This window comes from Ictidomys tridecemlineatus, chromosome 11 (assembly GCF_052094955.1).
Source record: "Ictidomys tridecemlineatus isolate mIctTri1 chromosome 11, mIctTri1.hap1, whole genome shotgun sequence".
Lineage (NCBI taxonomy): Eukaryota > Metazoa > Chordata > Mammalia > Rodentia > Sciuridae > Ictidomys > Ictidomys tridecemlineatus.
The window spans coordinates 91,312,867-91,334,484 of record NC_135487.1 but is presented as its reverse complement, the minus strand read 5'-3'; the positions used below and the strand labels follow the sequence as shown (position 1 = coordinate 91,334,484).

General features: G+C 37.2%; 1 protein-coding gene across 4 annotated transcripts in view; it reads left to right on the top strand.

The window, feature by feature from the left end:
- The window catches only part of Vav3 (vav guanine nucleotide exchange factor 3), a 349,120-nt gene that overhangs the window by 65,841 nt on the left and 261,661 nt on the right, over positions 1-21,618 (top strand). For all 4 annotated transcript variants that reach the window (XM_078026845.1, XM_021735809.3, XM_005339106.5 and 1 more), the window contains exon 2: positions 17,471-17,587. In XM_078026845.1, the coding sequence (XP_077882971.1) occupies positions 17,471-17,587 (117 nt within the window). The remainder of the gene's footprint in view (positions 1-17,470; positions 17,588-21,618) is intronic.

The window sequence follows — 21,618 nt, the reverse complement described above, 5'->3', positions numbered from 1 at the left end:
CTAAATACTTGGGAAAAGAACAGGTTGAACTACCGTTGGAATACTAATGCTGACCATCAGAACAGTATATGAATGGAAGAAAAGCCAGGCCAAGAAAATATTATCTTTGTCTTTCTCAGACTCATGAGCATGGAGTGTATGACATGAGCAAACCTATACTTGATTTGCAGATATTCAGGAAAAAACATTCATTCACAAAAGGATTTTGTACCATGCCTACCATTTTAATGAATGCATATGGGTTTAGTATATTTATTGTAGTATTTATACAGAGATATATAGTATGCTATGCCCTACTGATTGAATAATTCATTTTTTGTATTTTTTCCTCACATAAGTAATATTCTTAAATATTGTTAAAATTCAGATAGTAAAGAATGAAGAGTTGGCTGGAGAAATTAAAACAAAAAGAATCATGAAGAGTAATGACACTTGCATTTGTACAACTCCTTATGTTTGTATGCTGTCCTTGGACTGTGCACTCCTGGGAAGAAGGAGCCCTCTGTCTTCTCTGTATCTTTGGCAACTAGCCTTGAGCTTAGCTTGTGCTTGACATGTGTTTAACACATAATGGGCACTCAGTGCTTAATGTGTGAGATGAACTAATGAAACAGAGTTCTCACAGATTCTTTCAGCTAATACAACAGACCTGTTAGGGAAATACACTTATTCCCATTTTGTAAAAGGAGAAGTTAAGACTAACATGGGTTAAATGTTACCTAATAAAAACAACAATTCCACAAACAGTGGAATACAATTATGGTATATTAAGCATATAAATTTAGAATAGTTGATTCATCATTTTATTATCAATAGCAATAAGCAATATTTAGTGAAGGCTAGTTACTGCTTGTCAAAATTATGCTTCACCTATATTTCACTAGGCTAAATGCTTGTTGCTAAAATCTCAGTTCTTGTCCCCACTGCCAATTCAATAACAAAAACATGGTTGTGCAAAAAGGGAAAAAGAAGTTTTATTGCTTTGCTAGCAAAGGAGGAACACGAACTTCTGTCCCAAAGGCTGTGATTCTGCCTATCAGCAGGAACAGGAGGCTTTTAAAAGAGGTAATTCAAAGGCTACATTCCACATGTTCTCTGGAGTTGTAATTCACTTCTTAATTTGTGGTAGAGACATTCCTGAGATCTTCTGATATCATCCCTAAATTTGGATTACTTCATTCCTATGTTGGGTGTGTACTCAGGGACAGATAAATCATGCCTAGGATGGGAAAGAAAGGTAATCTTGTTTCCCTTGAGATTCTGGAGGGGAGAGATTAGGGTGGAGCAAGGAGAGAGGAAGAGAAAGAAACTTGTCCATTTTAAAAATAAATTGCAGTAGCAGAGCACCAAGGGTTATGTTCAAAGCATAAAATGGATCACTGTTACATACTCTCCTATTAGGAAGATACAATCATGTACATTTTACAGTCTGTCTTATAGAAATCAACTAGGCAGCAGGTAGCTGATATGAACTTAAACCTGTCTGACCACTGAGCCATTCTTAATGACTGAATTACCTCCTTATATAGCCATACAGTTCTTGATGCAGAATCAGGATCTGTACCCACATCTTTTGTACCTGGTTCTGTTTCCCTATATATTGTGGGGTATGTGTGTCATTTGCCTCATGTTAGATCATATTCAGGACATATAACAGTGTCTCAGAAAAGGAAGACTAAAGGTATCTAGCTGTTGGAATTAACAGAATTTGAGTCAATCTAATCATTCAGTTTTTCCATCTTAGTTTTTCTATTGCTACTGGAAATAAAACATTGTTCATTCAATCTTGTGCCCTGGATAGGCATAGAATATATGGTGATAATGTGGTGAGAGGTAATGGTGATTGTTTGGATTAGTGGATTTCTACAGAATATTACCAACAATGTTCTGGTCTGAGAGATACTCAGAGTAGAATCTGTTTCTGTTCAGTGTGTGGAAGCCAAAAACTGGGACTGAACTCTGAGAACCAACAGCACAAGTTTAGTCAGTGGCCACAGAATGGAGAAGTAGGAACCCGGTTCTCAAATTGGTTTCTCAACCTGTTGGTAGGTGGAGAGGTCACAGATGGATACAGGGTAAAAGAAACAAGAGGAGAGGGGTAGACCAACAAAAGGGCAGCCTATTCAGGTCTGTTCCTGGAATAGATGGAGGTTTCCTAGAACTCAGGCAATACCTCTTTTCATTCTTTCATGATCCTGTGATTCCTATCATGGTGGCTGGTAGGTGTGCTACTTAGTATGCGAATTAGATTGTAATGAAATTAGAGGATTAGGTTATAATGAAGTTAGAGGTTGGCTGGCTGTCACCCTGGCATTCCTTGGATCCAGCTGGTTGGGGTCAGCCTACCTAAAGAGGAGCTTCTGGATTTTTGGCATCCTTTCCTCAGAGATAAACAAGATTAAGGCTGGGTAGAAATTCATCTTGGCCATGCTGGCAGTATACTGCCCAACAGGAATACAAATCTCTTATATTTCAAGATTACAGGATTTATTTGAAGGCTGAGAACAAGGCAGGGAAAAGAAATAATTAGAAATTTTTTTTGTAATTAATTAGAATGTACCTCAACCTGTTTAGTATCCTACTCAGTTATATTTTCAGGAGTAATATTATATAGAAGTGGTGGTACTTATTAAGAAAAAGTAGTGTGAGTTGTATATGTAAACATCCAGATAACATATATGATACATGCACAGGAATTCAATTTATAATTTAGTTCTTGCTAATATAGTGATTTTAGTGCAGATTCTAAATACTCATACTGACCTTAGAACAAATGGAAACTTTATTTTGGTAAAATAATGATTGTAAAATTTGGACATAAACCAAAAGACATCTATACATCAGATAACAAAACTCAGAAGTAAAATAAAGATAAATAGATATTACCCCAAATTCTAGTTCTTACTGTTTGATACCTTTGGTTTTCTTTGAGTTATTTTTTTTTCCAGTGAACTTTATTTCAATTAAAGGGTTTGTCTTCATCTAATAAGTACTTTCACTTCTGCAATCTTCAAGTATCAATCCAACTTAGACTGTTTTCCACCAAAATTGGACATTTTCTGATTATTCAACTTTCTGAATAGACTGAACTAGATCATTCTAGAACACTGTTTTTCCAGATACTTATCAGTTGTTCTTTCAATAATTTTCTGTTGACAGCCAAGTTCTATTACCTACGCTGTAGATACACTTGGATGTCTCTACAGTGTAGGTTTCTTAATTTTTTTTCAATCTTACTTCCTTTGTAATGTGTTATGATTTTTAAATGGCTATTTGCAAATTTAGTTCCCATTGTCTACAGGGAATGATTTACCATAGGTGGTTCTTGTTTAAGCCTTTTTGTCCTACTACAATTATTCATTTAAAAAAAGGTTCTGGTTTAGAAAATTAATTGCTTAGTCCTTCTTCCTTCTTTTCCCTCTCCCAGTAATATTCCTCATCCTTCACAGCACCATTACATTTTGTGTCTTCCTTGGCAACTCCAGGGAGTGCTGGTCATTGTCTTCTCAGATATTGCACCATTTTAATCAGGTCCTTTATAACATGCACCAGATTGTGTAGTAACAAAATCAAGTTTTTTGGTCATTGTTATTTGCACCAAACATACATAGCCTAATTTAAGGCAAGTGCTACGTATGTATATACACACACACACAAGACACATAGTGGAGCAGAACTAGCAACAGAAGAAAGGTGTGAATGCAAATTCTGATTCTGCCATCAAGAATTATGTGGCTCTGAGAAAGTAATTTAGTTGATTACCATTACAAATGGGCTCTGGGTTCAGATAGGTTGGCTTTCATATTACCCACTCACTGCATAGTTGAACTTAGGTAGGTAATTTAAGTTTTGTAAGCCCCAGACTGTAAAATGTAGATAATTCTTTCTTTTGATTTATGTAAAATTGGGGATGAGGCTAAATTTGGAGGAGTGTGGGTGCAGAGAGAATATTAGAGAGGTTAGAAATGTGGGTAGAAAATAGAATGTAGTTTGGCACAGAAGAACAATGACTTGTATATGTGGAGAATAATTTTATTCCAGTCCACATGGAGGAGAAGATTATTGAAATGCATTAAGAAAGAAAGGCATGTTCTCTTATGTAACTGGGGGAAAAGGAGAGGGGAAGGTAGATTGCTTAGTTTAGAGCTAAGCTGATCTGAATTGCAGTTTCAACTGAAATTTGGTGTTGGTTATTTTTAGAGTAAATTTCTATGTGCCTCTTTTTCTTTGAAATTGGAATCACTTGGGGAAATGTCGCACTTCAGGTTTCATTGTACTATGATGACCTCTCGAATAGAGAAGATATCACAGCAATGTGGCTAAAAGCAATATTCTCTGTAGAGAACATTTCATTATGCCTGTAGGCATAATAATGCTATAAGATGATAAAGTAGCCACGAATCCTTTTATTTTCCTTCATATATAGGAATTGAAATAGTGTTCTGATCTTGAGGATGTTTTAAGAAATAACCTTCAGAATTTTTTAGATAAAACCAGAATAATAATGGGTTGGAGTACAGTATGTTATTTTGTAAAATTAATAATTATTTCAAAGTTAAAGATATAGTTTTCCCTACTCGTCACACAATAAAATGACAAAGCAGAAAATGAACTGTAAAAATTAAAGATGTGCCTGAAACTGTAATGTAGTCCTGGTAAGAAGATCAGACCACACGGGTGATAAAATGCCAAGGGCTTTGGTGTGTCAGAAGTGGTGCTCCCATACCGTGGATTTATGTGAAAAGCAACCAAAAGTTCTGAACTGAAAACTCTTTAAGATATATGCCTGGCAACATTATTGATTTTTTTCAATGTGAGTGATGTAGTTTGTATATTTAAATATGGGGGACTGGGGTTGTAGCTCAGTGGTAGAGAGCTAGTCTAGCATGGATGAGGCACTGGGTTGGATCCTCAGCACCACATAATGAAACAGACAAATAAAAAATAAAGGTTAAGTTCTTTAAAAAAAGTGAATTTAGGGAGTACTTGTAATGGAAATAGAAGAATAAAATATTGAAATTTAGATTTCCTAAAAAATCCTTTAAGAGTCAGAATGGTTGCTAACTTTATGTACTTGGTACATTTCTATCCCAAAGAATAATTATTGTGATACTTGATATAAACTTGATGATGATTTAAAATCATATTTAATTTATAAGAATATTCTCAACAGTGCTATTTTTAACAACATTTGCTTGTAAGTCACCATAGCCCAAAGAACACACTAAATTCAGTTCATGCTTGAAGCCATTCAGATCAAAGCTGACTTGCCAGTTTCACTGAAGCATATCTGCCTGTGGGCTTCAGGAGCAGTCACCCTGGTTGCTGCTTACTGATGGGGTTAGGATGGAGCCTTCATGGGTGGAGGGTGCAGGGTACAGGGTGCAGAGTGAGGGCATAGACAAGCCTTGACTTTCTTAAACCATCTGGGTTGATGACAAAGCTCAGAGGAGAGTTTTCTTTGACTCCTGAAGACATCCTACCAAACCTTTCAACTTTTTAGTTCTGCTGAATCGCACTTTTAAGGAAGGAGATTTGGAATTTTCTTGTTTCCTTGCCTTTGAATAGAAAACTATATTATTGGGATAGAACATTTGTTAATGTCATCCTTTTGGGCATGTTTTGTTAATTTAAAAAATGTTCTCATTTATGCTGATGGTTTTCCATGACATGCACAGGTTTTTATTTTTAAATTTTAGTTTATACTAAATACTGGTGCAATGCATTGGCAAACATAATACTTTGATCTTTGGGCGTGTGTGTTGGGGAGTAAAGAATGGGGAACAAACAGTATTATAGAAGTTTCCTGCATGGGCAGAGTTGAAGGAAGAACAAGTTTGTATAAACACAGATGGATAAGATTCATAGGGAGACATAAGCTATTTTGGAAATCATCTGCTTTACAAATCCATCTTAGCTGAGTCATTCTTTTAGGTTCTTAAGAAATCTTGGGGGTTAAGGGGAAGAAAGGAAGTCTTCAACTTTGTTCCAGTGATTGAAGTTGGAGTGGTGTGGTGCTGTGCTATACTTAGGGTGGACTGCAAGTCCCTTTAAGGGGCAGGTGCCTACCCTGCTGTGCACCTCATGGCCACCACTCAAGGAGGCTGTGTGGCATGGTAGGGAGTCCTGGCAGGGTGCAGATCTCACGCTCCTGCTCCTCAGCTCTCATGGCCTTGGGTCCTTTACAGCATCCAGTTCCTCATGGGTAGAATGGAGTTGTCATCATAGGATTTGTGTGTGTGTCAGTGGAGATAATCCATGCAAAGGGCTTAGTGTCATACCCGAGACATAGAAGTTTGCTGTTTGTGGCAGGCAGAGCCTTTGCTGTTGCCTCATGGAGAGAAGAGTCCTGAGTCCAGTTGAACTATTGTGCTTTTCCAGAAAGGCCAGGCCTGGGTGTATGCTTGGTGTTTCACAATAACCATTCGTAACGCTGCTTTGTTCCTACTTGGACAGTCAGTTCAGCCACCCCAGCAGAGGAGCAACCCCCAGTCTACCCCCTTCAATGGCTGGGGTGTCGCATATATAACACGCAGAACTAAGTGTTGTGTTGGAATTGAAGATTGCTGTTCATCTCTTTCTCCCTTCACAATACTATCATCCCTGTGAGGGCAGGATGTGTGGCTGTCAGCTCCTTGATTTGGGACAGTCTGCCATGGGACAGAATATTGTTATTGTTAAAGACTTGGGCTTTGGAGCCAGCTGCCTGGGTCGGAACCTTGTCCCACCACTTGCTGGCTATGTGTTGGGTCAGTTATTTTACCTCTCTCTGCCAGTGGACTCATCTACACATGGAATTATGACAGTGCTTACCCAGTAGAGGCCAGGGTAGATGAAATGAGGCGGGGACTTGGGTTTATACTCTATTTTGGTTCCTATTTTTATCCCCTGCTTCCCAAATCCTGCTCTGACTGTACAGTCAGTGAGGTGGAAGGAGCAGCATCTGGGCAGCAGTGGACAAAGGAAGGAGAGGGTGTTTCAGTGAGGTGTGGGTGTTCCAGAGCTGCTTCTGCAGGGGGCTGTTGGAGGTGAGAGAGGTGTGCAAGGGGTTGCTTACAGTCAGACCATACTGTTTTAGTTTGTATGCACCTCCTTTCCTTTCAGATTAGATGTAAATACACAATTTTTTGTTCTTATTTTCTGAATAGACAAACTGTGTCAGGCTTATCTCTAAAAGCACCAAAGGCTTCTTCCCACCAAGAAAATGAGGCTTTTCCCTCATTGTGAATATTGTTCTCTATAGGAGGAGCTACCACATACGTCTGGGGTGACATAGCTCATTCCCAGATCCACAGGGAGCTGTTTTCTTGTCCCTTGTGCAGTTCTGTGGGTCCTGTGCTTTGCAAGGGTGGTTCATTTCTAACCTGGGTATGGGTAAGTGGGGTTGTGCTTGTCACCCTCTATTCTACATTAGCAGGTGAATCTACTATTGCTATTCCAGACACCACCACTGCTTGATTGTTTGCTTTCTTCCTTTCTTCTTCTATTGAGGATTGAATCCAGGACTTTGTGCCTTTGAGGCAAGTGCTCTACTCCTGAGCTATCTCCTTAGCTCTTTTAATTTTTTATTTTGAGACAGAATCTCATCAAGTTGCTCAGGCTGGCCTCAAACTTGTGATCCTCTTCCTGAATCAACCACTGCTTCTTTCTACTGCCTGCCTTACTCTCGCTAAATGGCTACTGTTCAACAATGTCAAAATACTGACTTTTAGCTATTGAATTCTACTGCCTCTTTAAGGCCCAAGCAGAAAGAAATTCCCATTTTTCTTTTTTTTTTTTTTTTTTTTTTTACCCAGAATAGTGAATCTTGGCAGCCTTTTTAAAAATGTAGATTAGGTAATTTTAACATGATTTGGGCTAACTGTGCTTCGGATAACAGTGTGGTTCAGGGCTACTTTTTCTCATTAAAGGTAGTGGCATGCATACTTTCATTAGAAGATCAAGGAACATATTAAAATAGATATTTCAGGTCAACTTGGACATTTCACTCCCTAAGTATTCAGTTTTTCAGTGCAAAGACTAAAAACACATAATGAGGATTAAAGATGCAGTGTGTTAATCTTTTTTTCTAGCTAAGGACTAATGCAAGGTGACAACAAAAACCTTTGAAATTGAGTGTCTAAGTTCCTGCCAAGGGAGAGGGGGTACGCTGCTTCCTCTTATGAGAACAAGAGCTAGTGAAAGCAATAGAGGGTGTGTGTGTATGTGTGTGTGTGTGTGGTGTGTGTGTGTGTGTGTGTGTGTGTGTGTGTGTATGTACAAGCTTGTGTCCATATGCGCTTTAGGGACTGCTGGCTAGGGGCTCCTGAAAATCAGTTATCAGTTCACAATTGAACTTACACCAGACATAGGCAGCCAAAATAAAGATTATGCATGTGAACTTAATAATTTAAAATCTTTATTAGTTTTATTTATAAATGTAACATCACCAACTACTCTATTGAGGTACCTTCATAAAAAATGTATTTCTACTCTAACAATGAATGTAAGGCTAGGATGTCAGTTTAATATAAAAATGCATTTTGAATTCTCTGGCTACCAAGGAATGGTTACTATTTTTTTTTCTCTACAGATAAACTGCAGCAGTATTCATTCATAAATTTATTTAAAACTGTGCTATTATGTAAGCTTTGGAGATGCAAAGACAAAATAGATGTAATCTGTCTTCTCAAAGATGTTTACTATATCATGGGCATAGCTGGGCAAACAGACATATGATCAAGCTTGAATATTACCATTACAGATGTGAGCCAGGTGCTGCAGAATGAAGAACATGTATGTGTGTTTACCTAGCCCTATATTTATGAGCTTAATCATTTCAACAAAGTTACACATATTTCATGAAAATGCATTACCATCAAATAAAAATCAATAACCAAAAAATACCCTGTGGCTTCCCTGTTAAATAACTACATTTTTGGTTAGTTGATTAAAACCATTTCACTAAATTAAAAATGAACTAAGGCCTAGACAATCATCAAAACAGAAATATTGGTTTTCAGTATACTGAGAATAAGGGGAGTTTGGTTTTATGACTTGAATACAAGTTTTAGCTAAGAAACTATCCAAACATATTTCTATCTTCTTCTCTGAATATCCTTTTGGAATCTTTATTTATAACATCAGGATAGAGTTGAAAGTAATGTGAAGATGTTGTGCAGTGCAGAGCTGAGTTTTTTTCCAAAGGACAATGAGGATGATATCCTGTGGCACCCACTGATCCATAAAGGGAAAAGAACAGATGAGGTCATCAAACAAATAAAAATCTTTCTTTCTTTCTTTCTTTTTAAATTTCTAGACGATACAAGATTTAGCTCACTTGATTTAAAAGAGCTATAGAGGGATAAAAGGACAAGATATGGTAAAAGTGAGAGGAATAGGAAACTCCAGTAAGGGAGAAACTTGCTTTTTAAAAAATTCTCTATTTCATCTCATCTGACTTACCACTGTAGGAAGGATGCTTTGAGCCTTTGGAGGGGCACAGAGGAGGAGAGGGGTTACAGTGATAGAGGTCCTGGGGAGAGGCTTGATAAAGTCTGAGGTGAGGCTCCTCCAAGAAGGAAAACTATTTGTACCACATTTGCAAGTAGGCCTTAATGCTGGTCTCCTCTGTGTCTTTCAGACTGCCAATCAGCTTATGAATGGCCTCTTATAATTCTGATTATGCCCAACTATTCATCATTGCTAACAATTCTAAAGGAGTAGTTGAAATGATCTTGTTTGCCTTTGAGAAGTGTCAACAAGCTTCTCACACATACAGTGAAAAAGCCAGAGCTTGTTAAGTGTTGAGAGAAAGGGGAGGTTTTTTTCAGTTTTGTAGTGAACTTTAGCCATTTGACCTCAGTGTTGCTAGCATTGAAGTGGTGACAACAGAAGTGGCACCTTCGAAAGCTACTTTTGTTGTGATGGCTTTCTGGTTATGAAACATTTTCCAATCCAGAGAGCTTTGGCCTGTGTATAATTTTAGTATGTCTTATCCTTGTTGGTACTGAACTTTCTTCTCTGAAGGTTATGTGCATTGATGTGGAGTGCTTTTATGACATTTTCATCCCTTGACTTCGAATGAGTAAGCCATTCATCATTTTTTTGTAAAGGACAGAGAGACAAAGGGCAGTTTAAGACAGGTGTCTTTGTTATTAGAATATATTATCTATGGGCATTTCTGGGAGAGAAGCCAGGTGGCATCTAATTATTGGGCCTCTCCATTTATGAAGACAAGAATTAACTGACTCAACCAGTCTTTCACATGCCTCTGTCCCCATTTGTCAAGTTAACGTCCTCAGTGAATGCTCATACTAGCCATCTTACGTCTCTTCTCTTTTTTCTTCCAATCATCCCTGCTCATGTTCAATTAATTGTTAGGTGTTTCCTTTGCATATTATTTCCTAGAAAATATGGAAAAACTAGGGTTCTTTCTGTTTCTCCTTCTCTCCTCTTACTCTAAATCACCATCATTTCCTGTGAGATTAATATGATGGGGTTCAAATTGTCCTGTGTTGCTGGAGTATCCCACATCATCTCCCTAATAAAAAGAAAACCATTTTTAATTCTACATAACACAAAATGAAGTTAGTATAAAATAACAGTTAAGGATAATGGTCTTTGTAGCCAGAATGCCTGGGTTTGCATCCTGACTCCATTACTTTGGCAAATGCAATTATGTAAACTTGAATAAATTTCTCAGCCTCAGTAGATATAGAAGAAAAAACTTTCCCAGTTGGATTATTATGAGGATTAAATGGTATAAACATTTAGCATAGACATAGCAATCACTCAAAACTCATAGCACTAGTAATCATAAAATATAAAGCTGAGTAGTGTTCTTAGAATCCTTTAACCTCCACTTCTTGTAGGAAAAAGCTTGAGTCCTTTTGGCAGGGCAGGAAAACCACAGCTCCTGTCCATCTTCCACTTCTCCTGCCCAGGACTGTGTCCCTGTTAATCACATCCTCTGCCCCCAGTGGTCCTGGCTTTGAGTTCTCCCCTGCTCATTCACATGCCCTGCTATTTCCCTGGAGTACCCTATACTCTAGTGATTCCCTTTTCCCTCCCTGTGCACCAACCATTTCTTCGGTTTGTGGGGCTGGCTCCCCCTCATCCTTTAGGTCTCATCTCATGTAGCAGTTATTCCAGAAAGTTGTCCTGATCACCCAGGACTTGCAAGAACTTTTGAATGTCCTCATAACGTTTGCCACCCTATCTTATAACTGCGGATTCACTTGTCAGTCTGCTCTGCCTGCCTCTGCTTTGGAGATAGGGCCTGGGTCACATTTTCTTTTTCATTTCCAGTTCTTGGTGTTGTATTCAGTTCACATTGTCTAGCACATTAAGAAGTTCAAAAGTTTCATGATGACTAGCATATAACAGATATCTGATCAATACCCATTATAAATGGCTGATTGTAATTTGTGTGTCCTTACTTGGCAACTCTTTATCTTATATGGATACATTTAGTACTTAAAAAAAAAAAACCCTGAAGTCATTTAACTATACTTCCTAAAATTCTAAATTTTAAGAAATGTTAAAGTTATTTCAGGCAAATAAGTTATATGACATAGAAAAGTTGTGTAATTTTTGGTCAAGAATAAGACATGGTTGTGAAATAATGAGATGGACTTGTCCTTGTGCCACATAAGCCACCTGAAGGCAGTATTTTTCAGCTGCTAAAGATGACACACAGAACATCAAATCAGAACCTTCTGATCCCAAAGACTGAGTAGATTGTCTTAGGGAAAAAGCTTAACACTGAAACACTCTTATGTAAGACAATCACATCTCTAGCTATAAAATTACTCTTAATTATTCGTCAGTGATTTCAAGTCCCTTTTATCCTGAAAAGAGGGAGATAAGAGTTGGCTTATTACATATTCCATAAAAAAATTATATCATTTTCTGAAAGGCACCTTAGAGACCAGTTAGACCAATCCTGTTGGCTCTTTCAGTTGCAACTGGTAGATAATTTAAGCAAAAGTTAGAGGGATTGGGTCATTTAATGTAATTGGCTTATGTAAGAAGTAGTCTGGAGTTCAGGCTTTGGTAAATACCATTTGCTATTTATGAATGGAAACAGACCTTTTTGGGGAAATGAATATTCAGAACTAGGTCTGAGAAAATATGACATGAATTTGGGACAACTTGAAGACAAGAAGATGAATGAAATTATACCAAAAGGATACAGAAACCAGTTTGAAGGATTCCTCAGAGGCAAATTTGGGATAATATGAAGATCAAAAAGAATAATGAGAACAGTTGATTTGCTCACAAATGAAATAAAGAAAGGAACACAAGATTTATAAATTTACAAAAGATCATACATTTACACCTTTATAAAATTACCAATGAATAAAGGTGAAAGGAATGATAGAAAAATCACTATTTTACAATTCCAAATGGAATAATTGGGACAATCAGAAGATGCTGTATGATTGTGAAAACAAGTTTGGGAAATAAGATGCCACATGTTACCCTGTTTTCACCCCAGGCTATTTATAGAGATGAAGGAGATGTGTACCTTTCCAGTAGAGAGTCCTGGTAGTAACCATCTTAACCAAGTGTGAGCTTAGCATCAGTAGAAATGGGATAGCCCAACATTTTATGTCTTCTGATTTGAGGAAATATGCAATTCGCAATATGGAATATGAAGTGTTTTTTTTTTTTTTTTCCAAAACAGCTTGGTTTGAACCTAGATTTTTGTTCACAGGAAACACAAGTGATAGAAGAATAGGTTTGATGGCACTGTGGGGAAATAGTCAAATGAAGAATGTGGGGCAGTATATAAAACAGTTTCAGCTCTTCAGAAAGTCCATGTCACTAAAAACGAAACAAAACAAAACAGAACGATAGCTTTGGGACTTTTAGATAAAGGGATATTGAAAGATAAAACCACCAAATGCAAGGGCTGAAACTTGATTGGATCCTAGATTGGGCAAAAATAATATAAAAAGGCATGAGATGAACAATTGTGGAGATGTGAATTTGGAATGTATGCTAGATAATACAAAATTATTGTTAATTTTCTTAGATGTAATATAGATATTATTGATATGTAGGAAAGTATCTCTGCATTCCTAGAGATGCATATTGAGTTATTTATATGCATTCATAACTTACTGTCAAATGCCTCAGCAAAATATACTTTCTTTCTTTTTTTTTTAATTTTAAAATGTACAAATACAAAAGCCTATATGGTACTCTGTTACAATGATTATGTAGGTGGGTATGTTCATTATATTTCAGTTTTTCTTTTGGTTCAGAATTTTCTTAAATAAACTTGAAAAAGGAAAAGTAGGATGAAAGCTGGAGTGGTGAGCCCAACTTCTAAAATACCATGAGGGGCATGTCTCTGTCCTGCTTGTGCCCATGGCCCTGTGAGCATCCAATGACCTGTGAGCCTTGCACTGTCAGCCAACTTTTGAGGATTATGACAATTTGCTGATAAATTTAATAGAAGAGCTTGAGGCAGATCCTTAATCCTTTGTAGATTTTCCAGTGTAATGTTGCAGGAATTAAAAAATGATTGACTGAAAGCATACATTAGAAAAGGGTAACCAGGTTTGAAGACTGCCTGGAAAAGCAAGAACATACTAGTGACTTTTTCCAAATCCAGTAAATATTTGTTGAATTTAGCAGAATTGAACTACTTAGGGGACAAGTAAGATTAACATTTGTTCCAGAAGTAAGAGGAAAGACTGTTTTTCAGTCTTATGTGCATGCAACAATGACTAAATTTTATACTGTTTTTACTTTCAGTAATACTCTTAGCTTTACTGAATTAATGATCAAAGCACTTTAGTAGAAGCCAACTGCAGTTTTTCCCATACATGGGGAAATTTGAGTTTGGTGAGAAATCTTCAGAGGCTGGCATTTGCAGTTATGCTTTGTTCCTTGGTGAGCTATGAGTCCGGCACTTAATTATGTAAAAAATATTGCAAGAGAGCAGTTGCATAATCCCCCAGAGTGTAATTATTATCTGTCTTGGCAGAATGCAAGCCTTTTAATCTGTAAATAAGCAATTCTATGTGGAAGAGCAACATGCAGAGTGATTCTGTGTTGTAAAGGTCTCTTATGAATTTTTAAAGTGAAAGCAGTAACTGCATGTGCTGATTGGCTGCAGCCTGTGTGTTTCAAAGGGTTTATGATGCTTCCCTTGTGGTTTTAACCCCTCCTGAAATATTTAAACCTCTGAGGATGATTCCTGTAAAGGGTAAAACTGTGTCTAAGTTAAGCTTATGACAAATCTGAATGTTTCAAATGTAGAGGAAGTAACATGTGCTTTCTGCATAATTAAAAAGCAAACTAAGATTAAAAAGAAAAACAAAATGAAACATGCTTAAAAAAAGATGCAATAAATAGCTAAGATGTTGATCACTTATTGGAGGTTAAGTTTTTACTTTTGAAATTATTTTGGCATAATTGATACATAGCAAGAATATTTAAAATTTTGACATGTATGATTATGATTTTTTAAAAATGTGTGCCATTGCAAGTAATACTTCTACAAAAGAACTAATTCATTCTCAGGACATGTGTATATTTTACTTAGATGAATCTGAGTCTTTTTGATATGAAAAGTGAATTCTCACTTTTGGTTTTTGAGTGTTCAGCAGTGTCTGCCTGTCCTTCTGCACTCCTGTAGGTGTGACTGAGCTGACCATGCCCCTCTCTGGGGTCAGCCTCTGCACTTCAGCATCTGATCCCTTCTCTTTTGCCTACCCAAGGACTTCATTTAGATACTGTGCCTTGCTCTTTCCTAATTAACTTTTCCTTCTCCAGCAGGGTACTCCCATTGAAATAGAAACACCTGGTCATAGTTGCCATTGTTTTTAAAAACCTTCCTTGAATTCTCCAGCTCCATCTGTTTCCCTTTGTAGCCAGACTTCATCATCTCTCTCCTGTATCCACTCTCTCCTGTTGTTTCTGGAGCTGCTCCAGCCTTTCACTCTAGTCCCCACACAGGACCTGCTTCTGTCAAGGAATGCATGTCCTTCATACTCCAAATTCCATGAAAACAGCACAGAAGCACTTGACCTAAATCTTACTTAATTCCCAAGTATCTTATTTTTTTTGAAGTTATTGTAAATGGGATAGTTTTCCTTATTTCCTTCTCAGAGGATTTGTCACTGATATACAGAAATGTCTTTGATTTATGGGTGTTGATTTTATATCCTGCTACTTTGCTGAATTCATTTACTAGTTCTAGAAGTTTTCTGATGGAGCTTTTTGGGTCTGCTAGGTATAGAATCATATCATCAGCAAATAGTATTAATTTAAGTTCTTCTTTTCCTATACATATCCCTTTAATTTCTTTCATCTGTCTAATTGCTCTGGCTAGTGTTTTAAGAACTATGTTGAATAGAAGTGGTGAAAGAGGGCATCTCTGTCTTGTTCCAGTTTTAGAGGGAATGCCTTTAATTTTTCTCCATTTACAATGATGTTGGCCTGAGATTTAGCATAGCCTTTATGATGTTGAGATATGTTCCTGTTATCCCTAGTTTTCCTAGTGTTTTGAACATGAAAGGGTGCTGTATTTTGTCAAATGCTTTTTCTGCATCTGTTGAGATGATCATATGATTCTTATCTTTGAGTCTATTGATGTGATGAATTACATTTATTGATTTCTGTATGTTGAACCAACCTTGCATCCTGGGATGAATCTCACCTAATCATGGTGCACAATCTTTTTGATGTTTTTGTATTCAATTTCCCAGAATTTTATTGAAATTTTTTGCATCTATATTTATTTAGAGAGATTGAAATCTGGGAATGGAACTACCATTTGACCTAGCTATCCCTCTTCTCAGTTTATATCCAAAAAACTTAAAAACAGCATACTATAGGGACACAGCCACATCAATGTTTATGGCAGCACAATTCACAATAGCTAAACTGTGGAGCCAATCTAGATGCCTTTAATGGATGAATGGATAAAAAAATGTGGCATATATACCCAATGGAATTTTACTCAGCAATAAAAGAGAATAAAATTATGGCAATTACAGGTAAATGGATGGCACTGGAGAAGGTAATGCTAAGTGAAGTTAGCCAATTCCCCCAAAACAAATGCTGAATGCTTTCTTTGATATAAGGAGGCTGACTCATAGTGGGGTAGGGAGGGGAAGCATGGGAAGAATAGATGAATTCTAGATAGGGAAGAGGGGAGGGAGGGAAAGAGAGGGGGCAGGGGGTTAGTAAGGATGATGGAATGTGATAGACATCATTATCCAAAGTACATGTATGAAGACACAAATTGATATCAACATACTTTCTATACAATCAGAGATATGAAAAATTGTGCTGTATATGTGTAATAAGAATTGTAATGTATTTGGCTGTCATTTACTTTTTTTAAAAAAATCAATTAAAAAAATAAATCTTACTTGACTGTCTGCAGCATCTCACATAGCTTGTTACTCTCTTTGCTTAGAAACATTTTTAGCTTTGATTCAGGGAAGCCCATCTTTGATTTTCTTTCCTTCCGCCTTGATTATTCTTTGTCAGACTCCTCTGTAGCCACCTCCTCTTCTCCTGTTCTCCTAAGGTTTCTTGCCCTCAGATCTCTTCTCCTCTCCCAAAGTTAGTCTCAGCCAGCATCATGATTCAGTGTTCTCTATACTCTAAAGACTCCCAGATTTATGTCTAAAGTCCATACCATTTCCTGCCCCACATTCCATTGGATGACTTATGGTCATCTCGGATTCAACACAGTGGCAAGGCAACACCTGGTCTACCCACAGTTGTGTCTCACCTGGGTTATTGCAGTAGCCTCCTGTCTGGTTTTCCTGCCCTATTCTCACTCTAGCCCTCTCCAATCTATATCCAATGCAGCAGCCCAAGAAGACCCTTGTGGAACATATTTTGTTCCTGATCTGTTCCATGTCCTCCAATGGCTTCCCTTATCAGTTAGAATAAAAGCTGTCTGATAAGGCCCTTTACCATCTGACCCCATGACCTTTCTAGCTCACCTCCTACCTTTCTCCCCATTACTCACTCTACTTTGGCCCTTTTCTCAAATATACTCAGACACTCCTGCCTCAGGGCCTCAGTATGTGATGCTTCTTAACTTAGGTTACTCTGACTACTTTTCTGCATGGCTTGCTCCTTAAGTACCTCAGATCTCTGCCCCATCCTCCTCTCAAGAAGACCTGGCTAAGTTCTCCCCACCTACCTCTACCAGCTCTCTGGATCTCTCCTCCCAGTTTTAACTACCATATGAAAATACAAATGTTTTCCTCCTGTGTTGCTGTATTTGTTCTTGTCTGTTTTCTCCTGTTGGAATGTAAGCTTCACCTGCCTGTCCACAGCCATATTACTGGACTGAGAATGGATGCTCAGTCAGTGCTTCTGGTTGAGCAAACAGCACCCTCAGGAGTGGATTGGTTCTGTCACTTTTGTAGCAACTTGGGTGTGGCAGAAGATTGGTAGCATTTGGAATAATTCACTCTATACTGATAGCTATTTTTTCATTTCTCAGTTTCTCTGTTTGAAGAACATACGGACATTTCTCACAGCCTGTTGCGAGACGTTTGGAATGAGAAAAAGCGAACTCTTCGAAGCATTTGACTTGTTTGATGTTCGTGACTTTGGGAAGGTAATTGCCTTAAAATTTTTAAAAATATTTTTATTAGAGCTTTATAGGTATACATGTAGCTGGTACATTTATAATATTTTTATTGGAGCATGTTTGATCATCATTGGAGAATGTTGTTAACTCTTAAGAATTAAGTGGTCTATGTATCAGCATTGTATTAAACTTACCATGTAGGTGGTTCTGCCAACAGAACCACACATACGAAATAATGAAAATGAATAAATAACAATGACTTTACAAATGAGTTTAGAATTAATTTCTAATTTAAAGCAGCATAAGGAGAGTCTTTTATTCAGAGGCAGTTTTTCCTGCTGATTACCTGTGAGAGTAGGGTTACTGTTAACACCTCCTTTAGATAGTTCATTGGTTCTTATGTCTGAAGACCAATATTCTTTCCCTCCAGTCTTCTCTATATCTGGATGGCATCTAGTTTGTGAGGAGAATATTCTGTTGCCCTTTTCTCTGTTTTGACACTTGGGAGATGAGTTAGAGAAGATATATCTCACTGAAATATTTGAGATTGTTGTGTTTTCCTTTCTTTATAATTTATTTTTGTGGTGCTGGGGATCAAACCCATGCCCTCATATATGCTAGGCAAGTGCTTACCACTGAGCCACGACACCAGCCAGTTTGTTGAGTAATTCCTCTTGCTTGGATTTGAGAATGTATCTGTTGGATTTGTTGAATTTCAGTGATATTTCTCCACACAGAAATTGTTTTAATGTTTACTATTACTACTTATGTTTACACTAGGCATGTGTATATTCAGTGAAAGAAACCATCCTTTCAAAAGTTATGGTCTATTATTATGACTTGATTAAGCACTTAGTTACATGCCTGGCAAGTAAGTAACCATTAAAAAATCAGTGACTGAGGTGAAATTACTTTAATCTCTGCTCACATTATTGCAATGAAAATCATAGAAGGAGAAAAGGACCAAGCAATATTGAGAAGTTTGCTTCTATTCTTCAGCTCAGGTGCCTATCAAAAGGCGTGCTGAGAGTCACACTTTATGTGGCTTTTATTTTGCTAATAAAATAAAAACCAAGCAACAGATTGTTCTTCTTGGCAATGGGAGTGAATAGTCTAAACTTGAGACAGAAACATAAGAAATTAGATACTGAAATACAGCAAAGATGGAGAAGCTATTCTGTGTGGCTTGAGTTCTCTTTCTGGTTTTAATCCAAAGTCATTTCATGATCTTTGAAAAGTCACAGTCTTCCTAGTCCTCAGACATCCTGCCAGCTTGGAAGGAAAATGGGTGTAGGAACGTGATTTCTAAGATTTCTTTTATCTCTGGCAAGCTGTGATTTAACTGTCTTGAGGTCCCAAATAAAAATGATGGAAGATAAAATATGGTTAGTGAAAGGAACTGAAAGCCAGGCCCTTAGTAAGGAAATGGAAGGACATTTGTTTATGTCCTTGAAGTTCAGCCATGAAGACAAGAGAAATAAAATAGAAGCCTAGGTGAGGAAGACAGTTCTCTAAGCTGTCGGTCCTGAAAAACACCAAGAGACCCTTGTTTTCATTCTTCTTTGATCCTTTTCCTAGCCTGGTTTTTTTTGTTTGTTTGTTTTTTAAAAATCTTCCTTGACTTTCACCTTCTCTTTTGGGGAAATGAAAAATGAAAATGATTTGTGGAAATGAAAAATGAAAAAAAGCCTTAACTTAAAAAAATTATTTTAGTTGTAGACAGACACAGTGTTTTTAAATATTTATTTTTTAGTTGTAGTTGGACACAGTACCTTTATTTTATTCATATATTTTTATGTGGTGCTGAGGATAGAACCCAGGGTCTTGCATGTGTAAGGTGAATGCTCTACCGCTGAGCCACAACCCCAACCCCAACAATTTATTTATGTATTTATTTTTATGTGGTGCTGAGGATTGAACCCAGTGCCTCAAAAATGCGAGACAAGCGCTCTCCCATTGAGCTATGACCCCAGCCCATGCCTTAACTTTTTAAAGCTCATGAAGAAGTTATTCTTTTTTGTTAAATTTATGTACGTATTATTTTCAGGAATTAAACCTGGGGCACTTAACAAACTGAGCTATAACCTCAACCCTTTTAAAATTTTTTATTTTGAGAAAGGGTTTCTCTAAGTTGCTAGGGACTCTCTAAGTTGCTAAAGCTGGCCTCAAACCTGCAATCCTGCTTCAGCCTCCTGAACCACTGTGATTACAGAAATGTACCACCATGCCCAGCTTGGGAGGCTGAATTAATAATAGTTGATAGATGTTCCTTTTCAATCTTCTCAATGCAGTTCTTTTTTTTCAATTTTTTTAATTCATTTTTTAAAAACAATTTTAGGTGAAGTTGGACACAATACCTTTATTTTATTTATTTTTATGTGGTACCGAAGATGAAACCCAGCACCTCGCACGTGCTAGGCAAGTGCCCTACCATTGAGCCACAGCCCCAACCTGAGGAGCTATTCATTTTTCATTCAAGTTTGCAAAAAATGGTGTTGATGAAGATTGGGAAGTTATATAAATATTTTAAAAATGCTTGGCTTTGTTCTAGTGAAATAATACTGCCTGCTAGATTGATTAGACATGGAAGCTTTATAGGGAAGTTGAAATTACAAATATTTGAATGTAAAGGAATGAGCCATATGTGTCTCAGGGATAACTGTATTTGTGGCCACTCTGTTTTGGCAGTGGTTAAGTTGAAGCAGAAAATTAAACTCGAAACTGTGGTTTAGAACTTGAACCTGCACTTGCTACTTTAAAGTCACACACAGTTTTGCTATTGCTTTGATTGGTGCAGCTCTTTCTTCAGAACTGTATTTGACCTAAAGAAACCAACTAAAAGTTCATCCCCCTCCATAATTTCCATATTTCAACTATTAAATACTCTGAGCAAAACTACCAGTGTGACCAATTATTGACTTGTGATATGCAGGTATCTTTTCAATCTTCCTGTTATTTTTTTAATCCTCATGACAACCATATGAGATAGGTACTATTATTTTTCAGTGAAAAAGACTGCAAAATTTCATATCTAATAGTGGTTGGGGCAATTATTTGAACCTAGATCTGGCTGATTCTTACCACTATGTCATGTACAAATATCCACATGGCTATAACACGTAATAGCATGATCTCAGGTGTTTTGCATATATTCATGCATTCTTTTTATCAATCCTACTGTGTGGATACTATTATTGTGCCTATTTACAAATCCTAGTTTGGGAGTGATAGAACTTGGATAATTCACATAGTTCTAAATTTTTGAGCAGAAAAATATTTGAATAGGGTATCAGTTCAGAGACACAACAACTTTTGATAATGAGAGCATAAAATTTAATAGGATTTGGATGGGCTTATTTCTTTCCATTAGGATTTATTGAATTTTTGGCCAACTTAAAATGAAAAATCTGAGTTTGTATACCTTAATCCATACAAATAATGAATCTAGAATTCATGGATATTTAGTCCCCCCTTTTTTTTTGCCTAAGAACATATTATTTATAAGGGCATTTTGAAGTTTTTAGCGTACTTAATATTATCAACCTCACTTGATTCATAGTAGTCTTGGAAAGGCAGCAAGCAAGTGTTCCCTGAGATGCGGGGAGGATCTAGTGATTATTTTAAGATCTCCTGGCTTGGGAAGAAGAACGGGAGCTTGAGTTCAGGCTCTTGACACTCTTGCTTTCCTTGTCTGCTGCATATGTTTTGGGTGTCACTCTTGTGTGATGGTCAAGGAAAAGGTTCAAATGCACAGGACAAAACCAAAGGAATTGTCAAAACTAAAAAGCACAAGTGATGTCTGACTCTGGATCTAATTGCATTTTATCTTTAGAAAGGAAAAATTCAGTATGCTGCATGAGTTGGTTGTACAATGGTGTTAAAGTTAATAACCACATGGACAAATGTTTCACGGATTTTTGTTGGTATACATGCAATCGATTCGTCTTCTCTGCCTCTCCCCACTATGGTATATTCTGCTCCTTAATCTCTGTCCAAGGGCTCCCTTGGGTTTGGGTTCAGGGATTTGTTGGATCATAGGCTTGACATGGATGTGTTTT